The 21,865-nt window shown below is 34.4% G+C and overlaps 2 protein-coding genes across 2 annotated transcripts; both read left to right on the top strand.

The window, feature by feature from the left end:
• Nucleotides 1-12,443: 12,443 nt before the first annotated feature.
• LOC104223676 (uncharacterized) lies at nucleotides 12,444-13,329 on the top strand. Its single transcript, XM_009775144.1, has 3 exons — nucleotides 12,444-12,519; nucleotides 12,625-12,627; nucleotides 12,710-13,329. Exons 1-3 carry the CDS (start codon nucleotides 12,444-12,446, stop codon nucleotides 13,327-13,329), a joined length of 699 nt encoding a protein of 232 aa, XP_009773446.1.
• Nucleotides 13,330-13,556: 227 nt separating this feature from the next.
• Nucleotides 13,557-13,889, top strand: LOC104223675 (uncharacterized). The gene has a single exon (XM_009775143.2). It carries the CDS (start codon nucleotides 13,557-13,559, stop codon nucleotides 13,887-13,889), a length of 333 nt encoding a protein of 110 aa, XP_009773445.2.
• Nucleotides 13,890-21,865: the final 7,976 nt, after the last annotated feature.

Raw genomic sequence — 21,865 nt, 5'->3', positions numbered from 1 at the left:
GATTTCTTCTTTAATTCTTCATCCTCATTCTCCAGGTGGACGCCTGATTTCTTCTTTTCTTTTTTTCTTTTTCCTTCGCTCTGCTTTGTTCTTGCTTGCTGGGGATAATACCACTGCGGGAGTCTTCTTTCTTCCCCTCAATTTTTTTTTCAACACTGTTGGGGATATAAGTGTTATCTTTTTGGGATAACGTTGTTGAGGATAATGCTGCTGAGAAGTTTTATCCCTTCAAATCGATGCTTCATTCTTCTGGAAGCTGCTGGGGATGATAATGGCTCTTTGCTTTTCTGAACACAAATGTCATCCCTTTATTCTGTCTGCTGGGGAACAACTTCCTCTATTAAACTTGTTATGCTTGGGGTAAAACTAGTTCAAAGACCACTTCCCTTGAGACTGGTGCTATATTCATTCTACCCCGAATGGGTATCTGACTTCCAGAAAATTTTCCAAATGAAAGGAAAATTTTCTGCCCCAGTTTGACAATCTTTCTTGTGGCATGCATTTCCGTTATAAATGCCAATTTTTTTTACCTGTTTCAAATCAAACATTTGTTAGCTTAAAGCGTGGTGGTTGGCTGTGATACTCCACTGGGATGGTTTTCCCTTTCTCCTTCCTTGCTCTGCGTCCCACAACTTGTTGGGGATGATATTATTTGTTGGGGATAATCCTTTCTGCTGGGGATATCCCTCTTCCTTTGTGGCACAGCTCGGAAATTGGCCTTTCCCCGACCTTTTAGTCTCGCATGAATTTCCCAAATCATGCTCATTGCTCTCCTTAATTTGTCTACCGGCCTTGGCCTTGAGGTTTATAACCTTTGATTTCGGCAACGGTATCCCTCTTGACACTCGTTGACCCTTTTGTTGGGGATATCTTTCTTGACACTGGCCTCGCGCTTGTTCCTTCTTGACTATACTACTTGGATGTACTAGTCAGATCTTATCTTGGAAAGCTGATTGCCTATTTTGAAGTCATTTCCCACTGGTTCTGACCAAACAAACTCTATTGGGGAATTTTTCTATGAAAGGAAAAGATAAAAGGAAACAGAATAAAAGACAACAGAAAAAGATGACTCTTTAACAAAAGAAACTATAAAGAAAAACCTATCAAATGCATATACCAACTCTAATGGTCATGACATGCACCTGTAGCCTTATCCTCTGCCGTCAATCGTCTTTCAAGACCTTCAATTGGCAATTCCCATCTGATTCTTAATCTTATTCGACTTGTAGTGCCCGAAGGGTTTTCACTATCAAGTCTCTCTCATTTTGGTTTTTCTCTCAGCTTTCATCGCCTTATGGTTTCCGTGAAGATTTTCACCGATAAGACTTTCTCATTTGTATCACTTTCCAGCTGGGGATTTGGAGTGTTGCCGGTATGAATCTCTCTGCTGGAGATTAGAGTCCTTTCTGCTGTGGAACAGAATGTTATGTTCGCTGGTAAGACTCTCATTTGTCTGACTTGACATCTTTTGCAGACTGGTCAGAAGGTCTTTCTTTGGACCGTAGTGTGGGTTTTGGATAGGCTAGAAAGAAAGGGTATTAAAGGCTCAAAAACAAAATAAATTTGGGGTTTTAAAATTACAACCTTCGGAACCAATTTTTTTTGCTTCCCACAAGCGCAACCCTTGCACCAGTTTCTTGCTTGGGGATTATTTATTTATAATTTTTTTTTTTAATTTATTACACCATGCATATCATGCACATTATGCACACTATGCACCCTATGACCGAGCCGTGAAGCGCCTACGTATCCTCTTTGAGGAATCAGGTCAAACGTAGTTCCCAATTCCTCTGTTTTCATTTGTTTTTTTTTGTTTTTTTTTCCTTTACCTTCCAGGCTCGTATTTCCTAGTCGTTGCTATTGATTCCGAACGAGGGGTATGAAAGAAAATAAATAAGGCTCAAAAAAGGGGGTAACGAAGGATAAAGTGTTTAGGTAGCAGAACAAAATACCTTCGTCATTCCAGTCTTCAAAATATGCCAAGTGCAAACAACACAATTGAACATAGATTTATAGTCTCTTCCGATGGTGCTGGACTTGACAATTATGTTAACATTTGTCATTTCTAAAGCACCGTTGGGCGACACTCTCACTCTTATTATCATGAACGACCCTCACGCCAATTTGGCGAATCTTGTTTTTAAACGGTTTTCTTTGTGCTTTACTTGCCCCAGTTCCACATGACTCGAGCTTCAAATAATCTCAAACCGTTCTTATTTCCTTTAAATGCTTTGATCACCTCTCCAGAGTTTTATGATTAACTTTAAAGACTAGGCCCAAACTGTGTGCGCATGTCATGTCACTAGAATCGGCGTTGAATAAAAATGATAAAAGGACCAAACAAAAAGAAAACTGGAAATAATAAAGGACCGGATTTGCTTTAGACTACCGGCGAGATGGTTTGAATAATAAAACAAACAAAATAACCAGAATAAAATCCTAACACAGCCTTGACAAAACTTAAACAAACTGATATGACAAATCGATAAGATAAGAAGGTTTGACACAAGACAATATTCGGATTACAACCCTAATAATAATCCGGACAACAGAAATGACAACAAAATAAGCCACCACCAGCTTCTCTTTTGCTAACCAAAGAACAGAGCATCCTCCCACTTTATCAAAATTGGCACCTTTATCCACTGAGCTTTGCATCAGTATTGTCCAGACCATTTCCAACTTCGATATCATCAACCTTAGTCAACAAATCCCAATAGGATTCGAGTGCTTCTGTTATCATGCCTGATCCCCGCAAAGTGTGCTTCTGGGTCTTGTATTTTCGGCTTACCACAAACCAACCACCTTCTTTCTTTGCGATTCAAAACAAAACAGGTTAGAATGGACTCAGTTGGTCCCCATTATTAACAACATCTCTTTTTTCATTTTTCTCTTTTTTTCGATTTTTTTTTCATTTTTTCATCATTTTTTTTTCATTTTTTTTTCGATTTTTTTTTCATTTTTTTTGTTTTGGTCGAATCTTATGGAGATTGCCTACGTATCATGACCCCACATGAATCAGACCTTGCGTAGTTCGGACCAATAAAAGATGAACAATACTAATCATTTTTTTTCAATTTTCATATCAAAATAAACTGGGTTTCAATGGTTTGAAGATGACCTACAAACTCGAAAATCAAACAACCCACATATTTTAATCAAAAGATTTACAAACTCAAAAACAAACGGCCAGCTTCCTTTCCCCGTTTGACAAATGCAACCAAACGGCTATTTTTGCAAATGTGGCCCCTTCCAAATTTTGAGGCCGGAGAGGATTATTTTATGACACTTTAAAAACTTGTCCATTCTTTTACGAAAATAACCTTTCGAAAACTGAAAGATACTCTAAGACTATTTCGGCAAGAACGGTTTAAGACACTGTCGAAGCTAGCTCGGCTTATTTTTGACTAAAAAAAAATTCACCTGACCGTTGACTTTTTGTTTTTCTTTTTCAAATTACAATAAAAACCAGGTGTTGCAACACAGCCCTTCAGCGCCCCGGGGACGAAGATTTTTAAGGCTGTGTGGGTCAACTGAACCAATTTTTTAAAAAATGACCCAAAGGTGGCTGTTTATGCAAAGTCAGCCTTCCGGCGTCCCTTTCGGGAACATTCGGCTATGTCTTGATAAAACAGCGTCACCCGACTTCTTTATGACAAAACTAAAATTTGACATATATATTTTTTTGGCTATTTTGTTTTAGCAAAAAGTGGAGGCTGGACACTGCCCGACTTATTTATGAAAAAATTAAAATTTTGACACGTTTTTTATTTATTTATTTATTGGTTTTTGGCTTATTTTAACAAAAAGGGGGATTGGACCCGATGAGGGTTGCCTACGTATCTCACATCCGGTGAGAATCAAACCCGCGTAGTTCGGGCAGGTCATGAATAAAGTAAGTAAACTAATTTTAAATTATTATTATTTTGAATTTGTAAAAGAACTGCTTTGAAAGAAAAAATGAAGTATATATATTTCTTTTGAATTTTTGATTGATTTTCTTTTTGAAAGAAAGACTTCTAAGGATTCCTTTTCTTTTGATTTGAACTTTGAGAATTTCAAAAGTAAAAGGAAGATTTTTTTTTGTTCTTTCTTATTCTAAGAAGAAAGAAAATATTTTTTTGGAATTTTACCTTTAATAAATGAAATGCTTTCTAAAAAAAAATATTTTTTTTTGAATTTTGAATTTTCTTTTCAATTTTTAAAGAAGAAGGAAAATATTTTCGAATTTGTTTTATTTTATTATATATATATATATATATATTTTTAATAATTAAAAAGACTTTCTTAAAGAAGTCAATAATGGAAAATATTTTTGGATTTTTTGTTTTGAAAATTGGGAGTCTAAAAAAAACTTTTCTAGACTTTTTGGCAGGACAAATATTTTTGCAACAAATAAAGATATATATACATTTTTGGAAATAAAGAAAAACTTTTTGGATTTATATATATATATATATTTGCAACAAATAATAAAACCACTTTCAACGCGACTCTTTTTATTTTATTATTTTGAATTTTTCGGAAACGAAAAAAAAAACTATTTTAAAAGTAAGACTCTTTTTCATTGTCATTTTTAGGGGAAGACAAACTATTTTCCTTTATATATATATATATATATATATATATTTTATATTATTTTTTTTTTTGAAAAATAAGACAAAACAACGATTTTTTTTTCTTTCTATTTTTTCTTTGGTTTTAATAAAACAAACTAATAAGACATTTTTTTTCATTTTCCCAAAATTTCGGCAGAGTTTTGACAGTATTTGGGCATTGGTTTTTTTTTCAAAAATAAACAGTCAATTCCCTAACCGCTATTTCTTTTTTTCAATTTTAAAATATTATTCATGATATTCAAAAGTCAGTCAACACACAAATCCGGATCAAATAAATGCGCAAGTAGCAGCAAGTAAGATGCATCAGGATGGTCATTTTTTTTTGGTACACCTGTCCTAGACAGACCCAACCCCTGTGTTGAGTCTCCAAAGTCAAATGCACGTGATGCAAACAATCGCTCCTACTAGGGATCCGGCATGAAGCTGAGTTATTCTAAGTGAAAAAACCTGAGGCATATTGATCTAGCCCTGGCTTACCCAAACGGACAGTTTGAGCCGAAGCGGGGGCAACGTACCGGGAGCACGAAAGTCTACCCGGCCTAGTTACTTGTCCCAACTTCGTCTTATTTGGTATGACTTTAACAGAAAGGTGGGCCACGCGCACGTGTGCACCATAAATTTAGAAGACTCAGAAAGAAGGGGGTTTCGTAGCAGTTGTATATATTCATAATTCAAATAATATTAAAGCGGTAAAAGTGTCATTTAGCACATTGGGCATATATCATGTAAAAAAATCAGATAATAAATAAAGCCAACTATAACAATTATTTTAAGCTCAAATTCTTGAACCCTGAACCAGTGGTTCTGGGTTAAGTCCCCAGCAGAGTCGCCAGAGCTGTCGCACCTCCTTTTTCCGCGCCCGCGGGGCGCGTGGGGAGTTTTCTCCAATTAAAGGACAGTCGAAACGGGATTTGTTTGTTTGTTTCAGAGTCGCCACCTGGGAATTTTAAGGCGTCCCAAGTCACCGGTTTTAATCCCTGAATCGAGGAGAATATGACTCTGTTTATTATTCTGCGAACCAGAAATCCGGATAAGGAATTCTGTTAACCCGGGAGAAGGTGTTAGGCATTCCCGAGTTCCGTGGTTCTAGCACGGTCGCTCAACTGTTATATTTGGCTTGATTATTTTGATTTATTAAATACATTTTTATTGCATGATTTTATTGTTACCGCTTCTATTTAAATTGTTTATAATTAAAGACCCTTCTTCGAATCGAATCACGCGTACGTGTATTCGTTTTATATATTAATATTTTTTAACGTGAAAATCGTGTCACGCGTATGTATACACAATATAATAATTATTTATTTATTTATTTATTTATTCGATTTTTTCTATTATATAAGAAAAAAGACTTAAGTTCGAAATTGTGCTAAAATAAAATTATGAACGTTCGTCGCTCTTGTATAATTAAATATTGAACCGCACATCTCGAGTTATATGAAATTAATATTGATATTCTCCGAAGAGCCCCCTTTTTATTAAATATTCGTTCGAAGTTGCGCGAACGCATAATCCGAATTGCTTTTAGAAATATAATCAGGTTACGCGAACGCATCCCTAATCACGCAAAAGATTCTTAATAGTAGTATAGATTTTCCATAAATGTTTATTGCATCTATCTATTTTTAAATGTAAGAATCGTGGAGAATTACCGATTGGGATGCCACCAAATTTCTTGACAAAGAATTCAAAATTTATTAGGCGTTGCTACAAGTCTTATTTTACGCGTATGAATTATATACCTCAAAACTATTCAAATTTTAAAGAATTAATGATATGAAAAAGAAACAAACAACATGTAACTAAAAATACTACCATTTTTATCGTGGATATCCAAAAATTGAATCGCATATAAAACTGGAAAAAGAATTAATTTGATAAACAAATTAATAGTTTCTGCAGAACTTTTATTGTTACATTTAATGCGAATTCTATTTCTACATATCCTTGACATAAAATGTTGCAATTCGTGCTTGTAAATCCCATATCCTTCTCATATACTTGTTTTTAGTCCAAAGTTATAATTGTTTGGTTAATTTGTTTACAGAGATTGAGTTTGAGATAAATAAACCAATTCTTATTCTCTGCCTATGCGACTATTTGCAAACTTAACTCTATATTTTGTAAAAAAAATCATTGACATTATTTCATATATTAAAAGAAATGAGTTGATCGCGTTCCTAAAATAACTAAGCCATTAGTTATTAAGAAAGAGAACTAATCTACTAATTGATTTAATACTATATTAACCAATTAAAACAAAACTGAAATTTAAACTAATAAAATCTAAATGAGTAGAAGACATCCTTATAATTCCAAACTTCATTTACTTGTCATGTTGAAGCTCTTCACAACATGAGTTTAAAAGATATGTACCTGATATTGGAAACAAAAGAAAATGAAGATGAAAATCAGCAACAGTAATAACAGTGCAATAGCAACAACTGCTCAGCAACAGTAACAACCCAGTAACAGACCGGTGGAGTAGTAATCCCAAAAACAAAAGCTTTAAGCTTTAAATGTAACAACAACCATTAATACTAATTTCACACAAAGAAAGAAAGCAGTATTTTTTTTTAGCTTTTATTTTTATTTTGAAAGCTTAAATATTTTTCGGAATTTTTCTCTCTTCTATTCTCTGTCCGTTTTTTCTCTCTATCTGTGTGTGTATTTTTTCTCGTCTGTATGTGTTCTCTCTCTGTATTTCTGTTCTTCTATGTCTTCAAGACTTCACATATATAACACATCCCATAAACCTTATAATTAATTAAAATCAATACTTTTTCTCTACCCAACCCATTATCTTTTCACTCATCCCCATTACATTAAATAAACATATCACACCACCCCATTATATTTTGTCCCCCATGCTTCATTTAAAATAATGCAAGATTCCCCCTTTAAATTAAATCTTGTCCCCCCTTTATATTAAACAACTATATCACAACCCACCCCATTTCATTTTGTCCCCCATGCTTCAAATAAACAATTTCAAAATGTACAATTCCTAAACTACCCCTCACGACCTTACTGAAATTACCAAACTACCCCTGAACGTACTACAAATTACCAAACTACCCATCAGCTATAACACATCATTTAATCAAACATAACCAAAATATAGACAATATGATTAATTTCTAACAATGTTCAAACAACAAATTTCATGAACATGATTTCTTCAACATTTCAACAACAAAGCACATGAACATGATTTCAACAACATTTCAACAACAAATCACATGAACACAAATTGAACAACAAAGAACAACTAAAATTTGATTGAACAATATTTTAGCAACAAACAATCCTATTTTCGGATTCAACAACAACAACAAACAAGTATATTTAGATTTCTAAATTCAATAATATTGAACTTAAAATCAACTACTCTAACAACATTACAACAAACAATTCCTATAAACAAGATTATGAGACAAATTCAAGAAATAATCATAAATGATAAACAAAAAATCAAACTATACACATTTCGGATTCAAGATCAAACAAACATAATATGAACATGAATTAAATCTAAAAATAAAAACGATGGATTCAAATGATTAAAACCAACATACTTCCCTTATTACAACTAAATTCTTTTAGGCAAATGACAAAACAAAACCTAAGAAGAAACAATTATGAACTTAAGCTTGAACTTAACAATATTAACAATTTCCGGAAAATACATAAAATACATGAAACAAATTGAAGAAACAATTAATTAAACTTCAATTTGTATGTAACTAATATTAAACTAACAAATATTCATTTAAACAATAATACAAACATGAAATAACATGAAAACAACCAATTAAACTTATATTTTGAAATCTGAAAATTAATTTTAACAAAACATATGAACAAACTAGAAAATTATTTTAACGATGAACAACGAACAAAACAAGAATCAAATATTTAGCGATTTTGGATCCGAAAACAACGAACAAGATATGGACGAAATTTGAAACATAAACCAACTAACCGATTCAAAACAACGACGAAGAAACGAAGAAGACGAAGCTTGCATTGAAGAAGAACTTTGAAGCAGTAGCAACGGCGTTATCATGGCAGCAGCACGACGCTTGCTCGTCCATGGCGGAGAAGCAGCAGCTCGGAGGAGAAGGAACAGCAGCAACACGAGTAACAGAAACGTGAGCAGCAGTGCTGGTCATGGCGAAGAGGCAGCAGCGACGCAGCAGCACGACGGAGCAACGGTGGAGCTCGTTTTTGGGCTGGTTTCGAGCAGCTCTCATTGCTGCGTTTTGGAGAACGGAGCAGCTTGGTCGCTTGGACTTGAAGTTGAGAAGATGGAAGCAGAAGGCCCTCCATGGATGACGAAGGAACAGCAGTAGCAGCTGCAACGACTGGAAGAAAACGCAGCAACAATGGCGAACGTGAAGCTACTCCAATGGTCATTTGGTTTCGACAACGGGAAATGGGGGGAGAAAGCAGCCATGGCTGCTCGTGTTGGGGTCGATGGGACGATGGAGAATGTCGTGTGTGTGTGTCTGTGTGTTGAGGTGGTGGAGGCGTGAGGAAGGGCAGCCATGGGAGGTGGAGAAGCTTGAGGAAGAAGAAGAAGATAGGAGGGGTGGGGGCGGATGACTTCTTAGTTTTTTAGGGTTTTTTCTTTTGTTTTGTGTTGTTTGTAAGATAATAGGGGTGTTGGGTTATGGACTGGGTCGACCCAGTTCGAAATGGACTGGGTCGTAGGGAAGATTGGGCCATTTTTTGGGCCTGTGGCTTGAAATTGAAGAAGAAGCCTAATTCCGACTTTCTTTATATTTTCGCTCTCTTTTCTTCTTTTATTTCTCTAAAACTAAATTATAAAAATACTTAAACTATTATTAAGAACTAAATTAAGTTATAAAAGCGCAAATTAACTCCCAATAACAATTAACGCACAATTAAGTAATAATTAAGCATAAAATTGTATATTTGGACATTAAATGCTAAAAATGCAAACGATGCCTATTTTTGTAAGTTTTTAATTTTTGTAAAACAAATTCAATTACTAACAATTGTAGAATTAAATCTTACATGCAATATGCGACATATTTTTGTATATTTTTATTAATTTAGCAAATAAACATGCACAGACAAATGCAAATAATTATTCAAAATATCACAAAATTGCACACCAAAGAAAAATCATTTTATTTTTGAATTTTGTTTTGGGAGTAATTCTCATATAGGGCAAAAATCACGTGCTTACACTAGTCACTGGAATACAATCACATCTCTTTCAGTTTGTGACCGTGTATTTTTATTGCTTGCGTAATTTTGTCTGTTTAGTTCTGAGTTTTGCAATTGTTCTTAAATGTATTTCGACAATTATGATGTTTCTCGATTGTGTTTTTATTTGACGTTAATATCCTAAAACCATCCTAAATTATTACGTTATTGTTAGTTTCCTACTTAAACTATGGGAAAATTTCATGTTAAAACAACTGAGATGCCTCCTTTTCAACTTTATAGCCCATATTTCAATTTAGAGATATTTTCATAAAGCACTATCTTTTGGTAGTAATTAGTCATTTATAGATATCATTTGCTATATTACGGATTATAGATACCTTTTGTGTGGTTATAAGATGTATTTGATGTATTTAAGTTATTGTATTCATGAATATAGTAGCAAAAATAGGCGTGAATCAGGGAAATCCGGCTAATCAGTTGTTGTATTCGAGTGTATTCGACTGTATTCATGGAGTGAAACATGAGATTACAGCTGGACAGATTATTGTATTCAACTGTATTTGAGTATTCACGGCGTGAAATAGGGGATTACACTGTTTTTAAAACGGAAAGTGAATCAATTAACATAATAAACTCCTAATATAACTCAACAAACTCAATTATAACACACAAATTTTGTATTTTCAGTTATAAAAAAGATTCTCAACAGAAAAATACCCCAAAAATATAGCAATCTTTAGAAAAATTATATAATACATCTGAATACATAAATTATATTAATTAAAAAAATATATGAATACATTCATGGCATATAGCGAGACAGTGAATATAATGAAATACATATAATACATCGAGATATATTGAAATATAATAAAAAAGGCAGTGAATACATTGAAATACATGGAATACAACGAGATACATTGAATTACAATGAAAAAACCTAAAACCCTGATGGATCTATTCAAGCAACCTGCAACAAAGTGGCTAAAACGGGTCTCCTTGCCATTTCCAGAGTTCGATCTATTACCGCTTCTGAAAAACTCGGCCGAGAAGGTGAAAGTACTATCAGTTGTTGAATGTTCAGGAGAAAACCAATTAAGAGTTCTCATTCCTTTTCTCGGCATCGTCTTCAGCTCCATTCGTCTTCAGCTTCATACTATCAGTTGTTGATTGTTCGATCTAGGGTTTTTGGAGCTGCATTGATGGCAAGATCTCTGATTCTTTCCATTCTTCTTCCCCAAATCTACAAAAACGAGATCTTGCCATCAATGCAGCTCCAAAAACCCTAGAATTTCTTCTTCATCTTGAATTAACAGCAAATCAAACACGAAAAGTGAAATTTTTTTGCTGCAAATCAGCGCAATTTTTATTTTTGCTGCAATTTTGATTTCAATTTTTTGTTCGATGGAGCTTTTTTCAGTTTACGTTCTTCATAGTGGTGAATGGGAAGAAAACAAGTTTATCAATTTCATCAGCTATTGTGTAATAATCGAGTCGACATTTAGCTACAACAATTTAGTTGCAGCTATTTCGGAACAGATTAGGATCTATAGTGAGTTAAACACAATAGAGATTAACTTTCTCCCAAATGATGGTTTGCCACAGATCCTGATTTACAACGATACATGTGTTAAGGTGTATATCGAATTAAAGAAGAAAAGCTTGAATTTCACTGAATATCCCTTGTTTGTGACAGTGAAAGAGATTTATGATAATCGTTTGGTTGCTACAAGTTTCAGTTGTTTGGTTACTACAAGTTCAAGTTGTTTGGTTGCTACAAGTTCCAATTTTATAGATGTATCCACAATTGATAGCACTGAGATTATGCCTGATATCGAATTGATTGAAAACACGAAACTTAGTGAAAACGGGGTATAATAGATAATATGCTGAACGAATTTGTTGAGGAGGATCAAGTTTATTAGATAAAGAGACAGTTATGAATGTGATGAAGAACTTGGCTGTATGCGTGAGGTTCCAATTCAAGGTGAAGAGATCAAGTGCAACAAGGTATGTCAATAATTGTATATTCTGTTATATATATAAAGTAGTATATATTTGTATATAGATATTAAAATTAGTATATATGTAGTTATGTTTTTGTATACAAGTGTATTTAGAAGTTGAATGATCTTTAATCCTAGGTATCACCTTATGTGTATGGATGACAATTGTGCTTGGAGTTTCAAATCTTCTGCCGTTTTCAAGGCAAACATATTCAAAGTGAGAAGTTACAATAATAATCACACGTGCGGCTATGGTGAAAGATACTTAACACAACGTCAAGCTACTTCGGGTGTAATTGCTAGTATAGTCAAGGACAAGTATGTTAATCCAAAAAAAGTTTACACCGCAAATGATATAATATAGGACATACAAAAGCAACACGGGATTGAAGTGAGCTACATGAAAGCATGGAGAGCTAAAAAGATATCAATGGCAATGATAAGAGGGAGTCCAAGTGATTCATATAAGGAGTTGTCGAAGTATTTTTATATGTTGGAGCATACAAATTCAGGAACGGTTACAAAGTTGCACAAATCAAAAGATGGATGCTTTCTTTATGCATGTGTTTCGTTATATGCATCTATCAAGGGCTAGAAGCATTGCAGACCGATAATGATCGTAGACGGAAGTTTCCTTAAAGCATCATATAAGGGTACCATATTGACTGCTTGCACACAGGATGGAGCTGGTGAGTTGATTGCATCTACCTTGTTTCTGCAGTTTGTATAATGTTGTAGTTTCATGTATAAAAATGTATCGGATTTCACAGCTGTTGTTTTTATAAAATTTGCAGTTGGTATAAAGTTGTATAATTGTGTATAACTGTGTATAAGATTTGTATAATTGTCTGAATCCTAATATCTATTTTGTATAAACAGGAAAAATCCTTCCACTTGCATATGCAATTGTAGATTTAGAGAATAACAAATCTTGGGAGTGGTTCTTTGTCCAGATAAAGGGTACTTTTGGAGTTAGAGAAGGGATGTGTATAGTTTCAGATAGAAATGAAAGCATCTTCAATGCCACAAAAGCTGTGTACCCAGAAGTACCACATTGTATTTGCACGTTTCACTTGTGGCAGAATGTAAAGCGGACATTCAAGAAACATCACAAACAATTGAAGGATATCTTATTTGCTTTGGCTAGAGCTTACACGATAGAGAAGTTTGAGTACCATATGACAGAAATGTGCAAAATTGATCCGAGGGTACAACCTTACTTGTTCGAAATTGGCTACGAAAAGTGGTCTAGGGCATATTCCAAAGTGAAAAAGTCGATGGTAATGACTTCCAATATTGCAGAGTCAATTAATGCAGCAAACAAGGATGCTAGAGAGTTATCAGTAATGCGATTGCTGGAGTACATGACAAATTTGCTACAACAGTGGAACAACAAAAACAGAAAAAGTGCAATGGAGACATCTATAGAGCTTGGCGAAAAGTACAACAAACTCCTTCGGGAAAATCTGATTGCATCGGAGCAAATGACGGTAAAATGAATCAAATATAATGATGTTTGGCACTGCTGACTTGCATTTTACTGCTTGTATGAGGATGTATAACTCTGTATAATAATGTATAATGTTCTTTAAACTTTTTTTTTAAAAAAAAAGAAAAACTTTTGCAGGTGAGGCCTGCTATAGAGCAGTTATATACTGTGTTTGAAGGGGTAAGGCGAAACATAGTGTGCCTTGAAGAGGGAACATGCAGTTGCGAAAAATTTTAAATGGATGAACTTCCATGTCCGTATGCTTGGGCGGTTTTAAAGAACCAGCAATTGAAACCTGGCCAGTATTGCTCTTTTTACTACAAGAAGGATAAACTCCTTAGAACTTATGAATTTTCAGTGAATCCGATGCCAGATGAGAGTTTATGGGTAATCCCAACAGAGGTGCTGGAAGATGTGGTCCTACCACCTAAAGGGAGAAGGAATGCAAGAAGGCCAAGAAAGGAAAGACTCAAACCTGCTTCAGAGAAAGAGTCTAAGAGGGCGTTTTTATGTTCTGTGTGTGGACAAGGTGATCACAATAGAAAAACATGTAGGAATCGACCAAAATAAATAGTTGGAAACATAACACTTCCTATTACATTTGTTGTCATGTTGAGTAGTTAAGTTTCACAAACAATAGAGTTACAAATGTTGAGTAGTTAAGTTTCACAAGCAGTTGAGATGTTTCATTATACATGTTTTGATTATCCAATAATAGTGTCTTGCTATTTTTATTGGTGCTAAATATATTGATAGATTGTACAAATACAAAACAGAACTGTAAACAATCAATGGTATTATATATATACAGATATATAAATGAGAGTATAAGTTTGTATAACTATGTATATTATTGTATACATATGTATAAACCCTGCTACATTAACAAAACTGCAACCATAATGAAAATACATACTTTGTTAAAGGACAAAAGTAACTCAAATATTCATTAAAATGTAATTCATTCACAGCCACAATGTGTAATGACTACCACAAATTACACAAAAATAAAAACATCTATAATATCCTTTAAGGTTATCTCACAGGTAGCAGAATAGTACTTAGACAAAACTAGGCAACAACTCCTGATACATAGAAAAAGTACAGTAAAATGGAAAAAACTGAACTATTTTCTCGGTCGTCCCCTCTTCCTCTTCCTGAAAAGTCTCCCTGTAATTTCATCACCACTAATTGCACTGGACTGTTGTTTTTTCCTTCCATAATCCCACAATAAAGATCCCCACCTAGTGCGAAGTGTCTCAATGTCAAAATTATCTTTTCGAATTTCCTTACCAAGGATGAAATACTCAGCAAAGCCAGCAACAAAAGCACCACAATCACTGTAATTAAAAGGAAACAAATCAGATTCAAATAGGTACACTAATAGTAAAATAGTAAAACAATTGAGATTAACCCACCATTTGATCTGTTGGGGCACATGCACCATTGTTCCAATCAATGCCCTTCTTCTCGACATAAAAATTAGAACTCTTCAAGAAGTAAGGTATCAGAATTGCATAAGTTAATGCAACATACAAAGCAAGTCTATCATTAATAGCTCCACGGTTAGAGTCATAGATGTGGATGCACCTATCTATGAACGTAAACAACCCCAAAATCTAATGGCCCAATTTTGCTCTTCCGCGCTTCACATAGATAGGGAATAAGACATGGTCAACAGTGTGCCACAATACATTTGTATCACAATAATATCCTCTAATGTACTCTTCTATCTCATGCCCTTCAGGAATCACTGAAGGATCTTGATTCACTTTGAAATCTTTATACATGGAGTTGATCTTGTTACCAAAGGTAAATTCGGTTGTAGTAAACCGCATGGCAACACTCGGCCCATATTTTCCCCTCTTCCTCAAATAATAAAAGAGGACATCCAAGTGCTGAGATAAGAAATAAAACAGAACAACCATCACTACCAATTTTTTTAAATATAGAAATTTATACACTATTATATAGAGGTATACATATTTATACAACAGTATACAATCTTATACTCTTATACTGTGATTATACAAAGCTATGTATATATTATGGGGGTCTCAAACAATAAAGATATGCAACAAATAAAAAACGGCATTAGAACAGAAAATTATTAAATATTGTGTCAATCAAAGGTCGACCGCAATACGCAAGTGAGTGGAATCAATCCTTCGTGGTCACATGACACGAGCCAAAAGTAAAAGCTTCCGCAAGCTTATTTACTTTATCGGGATATATATTTTTGGCACTTCAAATCACAAAAAATAAAAAGTAATCAGAACTACATTCATTGACAAGTATAAAATCAGAACATGAAAGATTAAAGAAAGTGAAGATACCTTCGCCTCGTATCCATCCCATTATCAACAAACGCACAAAACTCTTTAGCCAATGGCGACAATGGATCAAAACCATCAATTTTGATCGTGAAAGGATGCTTGATATCAAAAATGAGCTTGTGCGCCGATCCTGATGCCCCCGAATCAAAAATTGGCAAATATGGAGATTTGGCATATTTTCCTGGTATTTTCTGTCGAACTGACTATTCAGGAGAAATGCAATCATCTTCTATGTCTATGATGGATGGTTTGTGAAGCACAATTTGGGACATATGTAGCTGTCACACCTCCTTTTTCCGCCCCCGCGTGAGGACAAGGGAGTTTTTCCAATTAAAGGACAATCGAAATGGGATTTGTTTATTTATTTCAGAGTCGCCACTTGGGAGATTTAGGGTGTCCCAAGTCACCAATTTAATCCTGAATCGAGGAAAAGAATGACTCTGTATTACAGTCCGCGAATCAGAAATCCGGATAAGGAATTCTGTTAACCCGGGAGAAGGTGTTAGGCATTCCCGAGTTCCGTGGTTCTAGCACGGTCGCTCAACTGTCATATTCGGCTTGTTTATCTGATTTTATACAATTATGAGCTAATGTGCAAGTTTTAACTTTTAACCGCTTTCGTCATTATTTATATATTTTTTCAAGAATTGCAACATCATGGAAATACATCTCCAACCACGTCACATCAATGCACCCGTGGTTGTTGGCACATTTCAACTCTGTTGAGATTTGGATTTGGGTCACATAAATGTGCACCCGAGTTTTAAGAAAATTAAATTATTAAAAGGCGTGCCTAAAGCGACTAGCGTATCATTTACTTTGGGTAGGGCCGTGAAATTTTGCTAAACGGTCCATCCCGAAGTCTAAGCAATTTTAAAGCAAATATTTACCGAGGGCCCCACAATTTTGTATTTTTATTCGGTGAGGCTCATCTCATTCTTATTTTTTAAAGGAATTTGCAACGTCATGGACATGCATCTCGGATCACGTCACAATCAATGTACCCGTGATTAGAGACACATTTCGACTCCGTTGAGATTTAGATTTGGGTCACATAAATGTGCACCAGAGTTTAAGAAAGTAATTTAATTAAATCGCGTCTAAAGAGTCTAACGCGTTATTATCTTTGGGGAAGGCAGTGAAATTCACTAAACAGTCCATCCCGAATTCTAAGTATTTATTATGACCAATTATTGAGGGCCCCGCAATTTGCATTTTTATTTGGCGAGGCTCGTCTCATTATTTATTTATTTTTTTTAAAAAAATAATCTTAGAATGACTACATTTTTTATTTTTCGTTTTTCTCTAAAATAAATGAAGAAAAATGTCCTACTTTATTTACATACTTTCGAGTTATTATAGTTAAGTTTCGAAAGTGAGTCGTTTAAAGAGTTTACATGGGCAGCGCATAGAATGTTTTACATACAAACAGTAAAAGAAAGAAAAGACTACATTAAACTACAACTTCAAATCTTTCTCATTTTTTGCATTCATGTTTCGAGTAGCTTACAAGATGAACCAGTGTATCGTTTGTGTACCTGGTATTGTCAATACAAGAAGAAGAAGGTCAGCAAAGTAGTATGTAACACAGCAACATACAGCAGCATAAAGCCCAACACAGTAGCTTCAACACCTCAATCCAGAAATCCCAGCAACACGGAGAAAACTAGTAAAAATGGAGAAGAAAAATAGTGCGGAAATCTCTCTTTGTTTTTCTTTCTAGATTTGAACTCTCTATGGTGTTCTTCCGCTCTCAATATTTCAGAAAATTTGGTTATATCTTTTTTACTCTCTCCAAAATGAATTTTGTCCCTGTATATTCTGTATATCCAGAGTGTATATCGAGTGTATACTGCTCTTTCCGCCCCCTCTTTTCTTCTTCTCTCTATCTAGTTTTTCCTCTTTTTTCCACCCCCTTCTTCTTAAATTTTCTCTTCTATTTATAGCAAAATTTTCGAAATTTTCAGATTTGTTTTTTATTATTTTATTATTTTTTTAATTAAAAGAAATCCCACTTACAAATTGCTTTTATTTTTTTAGAAAAAGAAATCCCACCTTTATTTACTTTTATTTTTAAAATTCCAACTTTAATTACTTTATCTTATTTAAAATCCCACTTTTTATTTTTTTAAAAGAGAATCTCACTTTATTTAACTTTTCTTTAAAAAACAAACCACTATCTTTTCTTTTTCTTTCAAAAATGCTACTTTCAATTACTTTAAATTTTTTAAATTTTCAGATACCTTTATATTTATTTTTTAATTCCAACCTTCTTTTACTTTTAAATTTTTTAAAAATTTCCACAAAACTTTTTATTTTTTTAAATTTTCTACATTCTTTTATTTTTTTTAAAAAAAAAGAGAATTTCACCTATTTTTACTTTTATATTTTTTTTATTCAATACTTCCCTTTTTCTTATTTATTATTATTTTTTTAAATCATTCCCGAAATTATTATATTTTTTTTAAAAAAATAAAAATAAAAAAAATAAAAAAAATATTTTCGGATTTTTTATATATAAAAAAACAAAAAATAAAACTATTAATAGTGATAATTCACCTTTTATTTTTTATTTTTTTGGTTTTGTTTTGTGTTGGATAAAAATGAAGAAGGGGTGTTGGGTTAATGGAGCGGACCGGGTCGACCCGGTTTGAAGTGGACCGGGTCATGGGGAAAGTTGGGCAATTATTTGGGCCTGTAGCTTGAATTTTGAAGAAGATGCCCAATTCCGACTTTCTTTATTTTTTGCTCTCTTTTCTTCTTTTATTTTTCTAAAACTAAATTATAAAAATACTTAAACTATTATTAAGAACTAAATTAAGTTATAAAAGCGCAAATTAACTCCCAATAACAATTAACGCACAATTAAGTAATAATTAAGCATAAAATTGTATATTCGGACATTAAATGCTAAAAATGCAAACGATGCCTATTTTTGTAATTTTTATTTTTTTGTAAAACAAACTTAATTACTAACAATTGTAGAATTAAATCCTACATGCAAAATGCGACATATTTTTTTATTTTTATTAATTTAACAAATAAACATGCACAGACAAACATACAAATAATTACACAAAAATACCACAAAATATCACAAAAATTGCACACCAAGAAAAATTATTTTATTTTTGAATTTTTTGGGAGTAATTCTCATATAGGGCAAAAATCACGTGCTTACAGCTGCCCCTCTTTGCCCGAAGACACGAAGGGTTTTCGTGCAAAGATAAAGCGAGCGATTTTTGCCCATCCGAGTACTCCGTGTGAAGCATTTTTTTGAAAAAGATTTGACCGAACCTTTGCTTCAAAGGTTTCCTACATATCCTAGGCTAAACAGGAATCAGGTCAATGTAGTTCGGGAAGTTTTGGTAGCTGGGACTACCGTGGGACTGCAATGTTACTGTTGTTGCATGCTATTACTACTGCTTACCGATCTCCTTGTTACACCGTGCTTAAAAGAAAACAAGAAGCTAGGCTAGACTGCAATTTGTTTTTGTTGCCTTGCTTTCTTGTCTGCTTGCATTTTTTTTCCGGTGCTTTTCTTCCGATGCTTTTCTTCCTTTAGACACATGCATTTGAGTTTTTGCTGGGACCTCTTATTGCAACCTTCTGCTTCCCAGTGTCGGGGAATTTTATTGTTTCCTGCTGGGGATTTCTATTGTAACCCTCTGTTTTATTGTCCTCTGACTTGATCCTGAAATGTATGCCTCTGTTGTATGGGCGGGCTCCCAACTTTAATACTTGAAAATTAATGTTGAATATGTTCCTCTGTTATATGGGCGGGCTCCCAACTTCAACACTTGAAATGAAAAGACTGAAATGTATGCCTCTGTTATCTGGGCGGGCTCCCAACTTCAACGCTTGAAATATAAAGACTGAAATGTATTCCTCTGTTCTATGGGCGGGCTCCCAACTTCAACACTTGAAATGAAAAGACTGAATGTATGCCTCTGTTATCTGGGCGGGCTCCCAACTTCAACGCTTGGAATGTAAAGACTGAAATGTATGCCTCTGTTATCTGGGCGGGCTCCCAACTTCAACACTTGAAATGTAAAGACTGAAATGTATGCCTCTGTTATCTGGGCGGGCTCCCAACTTCAACAACAACTTTAAAAATGCCACTCCTTTCTTTAGGTTGGCGAGATTTCAACCAATAAATCGCCATTCTATTCTTCAGGGGGCTCCTGACTACTTAGAATTTGAATTGTATTCCCTTATTCTCCAGGTGGGCTCCTGATTGCTATCTTTGAAATGGAATGTCTCTATTCTCCAGGCAGACTCCTGACTTTTAAAATTTAAACTGTGTGTCTCTGTTCTTCAGGCGGACTCCTGACATCAAACTTGAAAAGTATGTCTCTGTTCTCCAGGCGGACTCCTGATTGCTAAATTTGAATTTGAATGTCTCTATTCTCCAGGCGGACTCCTGATTTTTGAAATTTAAACTGTATGTCTCCGTTCTTATTTTCGAATGGGTTGTATGGCCCAAGTGATATATTGTGTAATTTCTTCTTAAACTATTCGGTGTCCCCGAAACTTTTCCGAACTATATTACCCTTCATATTAAACCCTTCTTGTTGCATTCTTAAAGGTGCGTCTAGTACACACTCCTAATCATCTAAAAAGTGATATGTGGTACTACACGTGGCTATTTATCTAAGCCTAAAAACTATAATTTTTTGGTCAAATACCTAATTAAACTATCCGGTATCTCCAAAACCCCATGAACTATTGTCCTATATTTGTAGTTTATTCATGTAGTATATTCTCGGATGACTGATTAATTCTAGGAGTTTTAGCTAAAATAGTATTTAAGGTAATGTGTTAAGTTTAGGTTTAGTTGTAATTGTGTTTTAAGTAGGAAACTGACAAAACTGTGCTTATGTCATTTTTTCTAAAATAAAATTCAATATTTTTTCCCATTCAACTTTAGAATATCATGAAAATAACTTTGAAATAAATGTTGCACGAGCAAGCATCAACATTATGGGCCGGGTCGCCTCAAAATAACCGGCCCACTGAACTCGCAGTTGTTAACACAGCCGGCAGCATTTTGAGACTTTTCTGGTGATAGAAAAATCTACGGGAAGAAGAAGAAAAGAAGATGGCAGTAATGGGGAAGTTGAGAATGTTCGTGGTACAGGAACCAGTCGTCGCTGCTTCTTGTCTCATCGCTGGCTTTGGTAAATTCTCTACTTACCCCTCGTAGACTCTATCATCGAATCTGGGATTTTAATTTAGTGGATGAAAAATACGAGTGATTACTAAGTCCTGTAAATTTATTTGATTGTTGATTCAGCAATCCTCACTTTGGGTATTGTCATTTTGCATTTGGGCAATAAACTGTTTTTTCTTTAATTCAATTGAGGCTCCAGGTAGCTCTTTATAGGTTATAATTCCTGCAACCACGGGAAAAGGAAGCTCTTCATAACATAAATAGTGGACCTTTAAGGTAGTGATTGGTGTCGGTAGGTAGAAGATCTCTTAAAGAGGTTTTTCAGAGAAGTAGAAATTGTGATTAATGGGATAATGTACCTTTCCATCTTTATCAAGACAAGAACACAGTTTTTGCCCCCAGGGTTTTGGTCTAGTGGTAAGTGCGTGGTGGGTGATGTGTGGAGTATTCGTGCGTCACGGGTTCGACAATGCCACTGGTCCTCGGGAGTTTCTTCGTTATCAAAAGACAAAAAAAGAAGTTGTGATTAAGTAGGCATACTAGGATATTAATCTGAGACACTTTTTAGGCTGTTCCTGTTATTGTTATGCCTCTTGTATTTGTAAATAATGATTCTGGTAATTAGAACGTTAGCTTATAAACGTAAATATAAATAAAACAGAATCTAAAATTAATTCGAGCCCACTGAATTCACAGTGTTTCCTTAAGGAATTTAATCCCCTCCTAGTACCCAAGGTTATGGATTATTTCCTCTCAGGATAGAACGAATTACACATTGGTGTAGCGGTACTTCAAACCCCAGTATTTCAGCGAACGCAAATTTCGGCAGCAAATCACACTTACAGTTGCTTTGTTTGTAGTTTTAAAACAATGCAGAACAAGGGAGGAGAACTCAGAAGTCGAATGGAAATTCTGAGAGGAAGGAATGCAATGTATAGCCGATGTTGAATTCTTCAAAGAAGAGGATATCAGATTGCAATTCGTTTTTCCAGTGTATACACAGTGTATACAGAGTGTAGTTTGAGTGTATACAGAGT

This window comes from Nicotiana sylvestris, chromosome 1 (assembly GCF_000393655.2).
Source record: "Nicotiana sylvestris chromosome 1, ASM39365v2, whole genome shotgun sequence".
NCBI lineage: Eukaryota > Viridiplantae > Streptophyta > Magnoliopsida > Solanales > Solanaceae > Nicotiana > Nicotiana sylvestris.
This window is presented reverse-complemented; position numbering and strand designations above follow the sequence as displayed.

Excerpts from the sequence above, each read along its gene's own strand:
- LOC104223675 (XM_009775143.2), top strand. The coding sequence starts at position 13,557 with ATGGATGAACTTCCATGTCCGTATGCTTGGGCGGTTTTAAAGAACCAG.
- LOC104223676 (XM_009775144.1), top strand. The coding sequence starts at position 12,444 with ATGATCGTAGACGGAAGTTTCCTTAAAGCATCATATAAGGGTACCATA.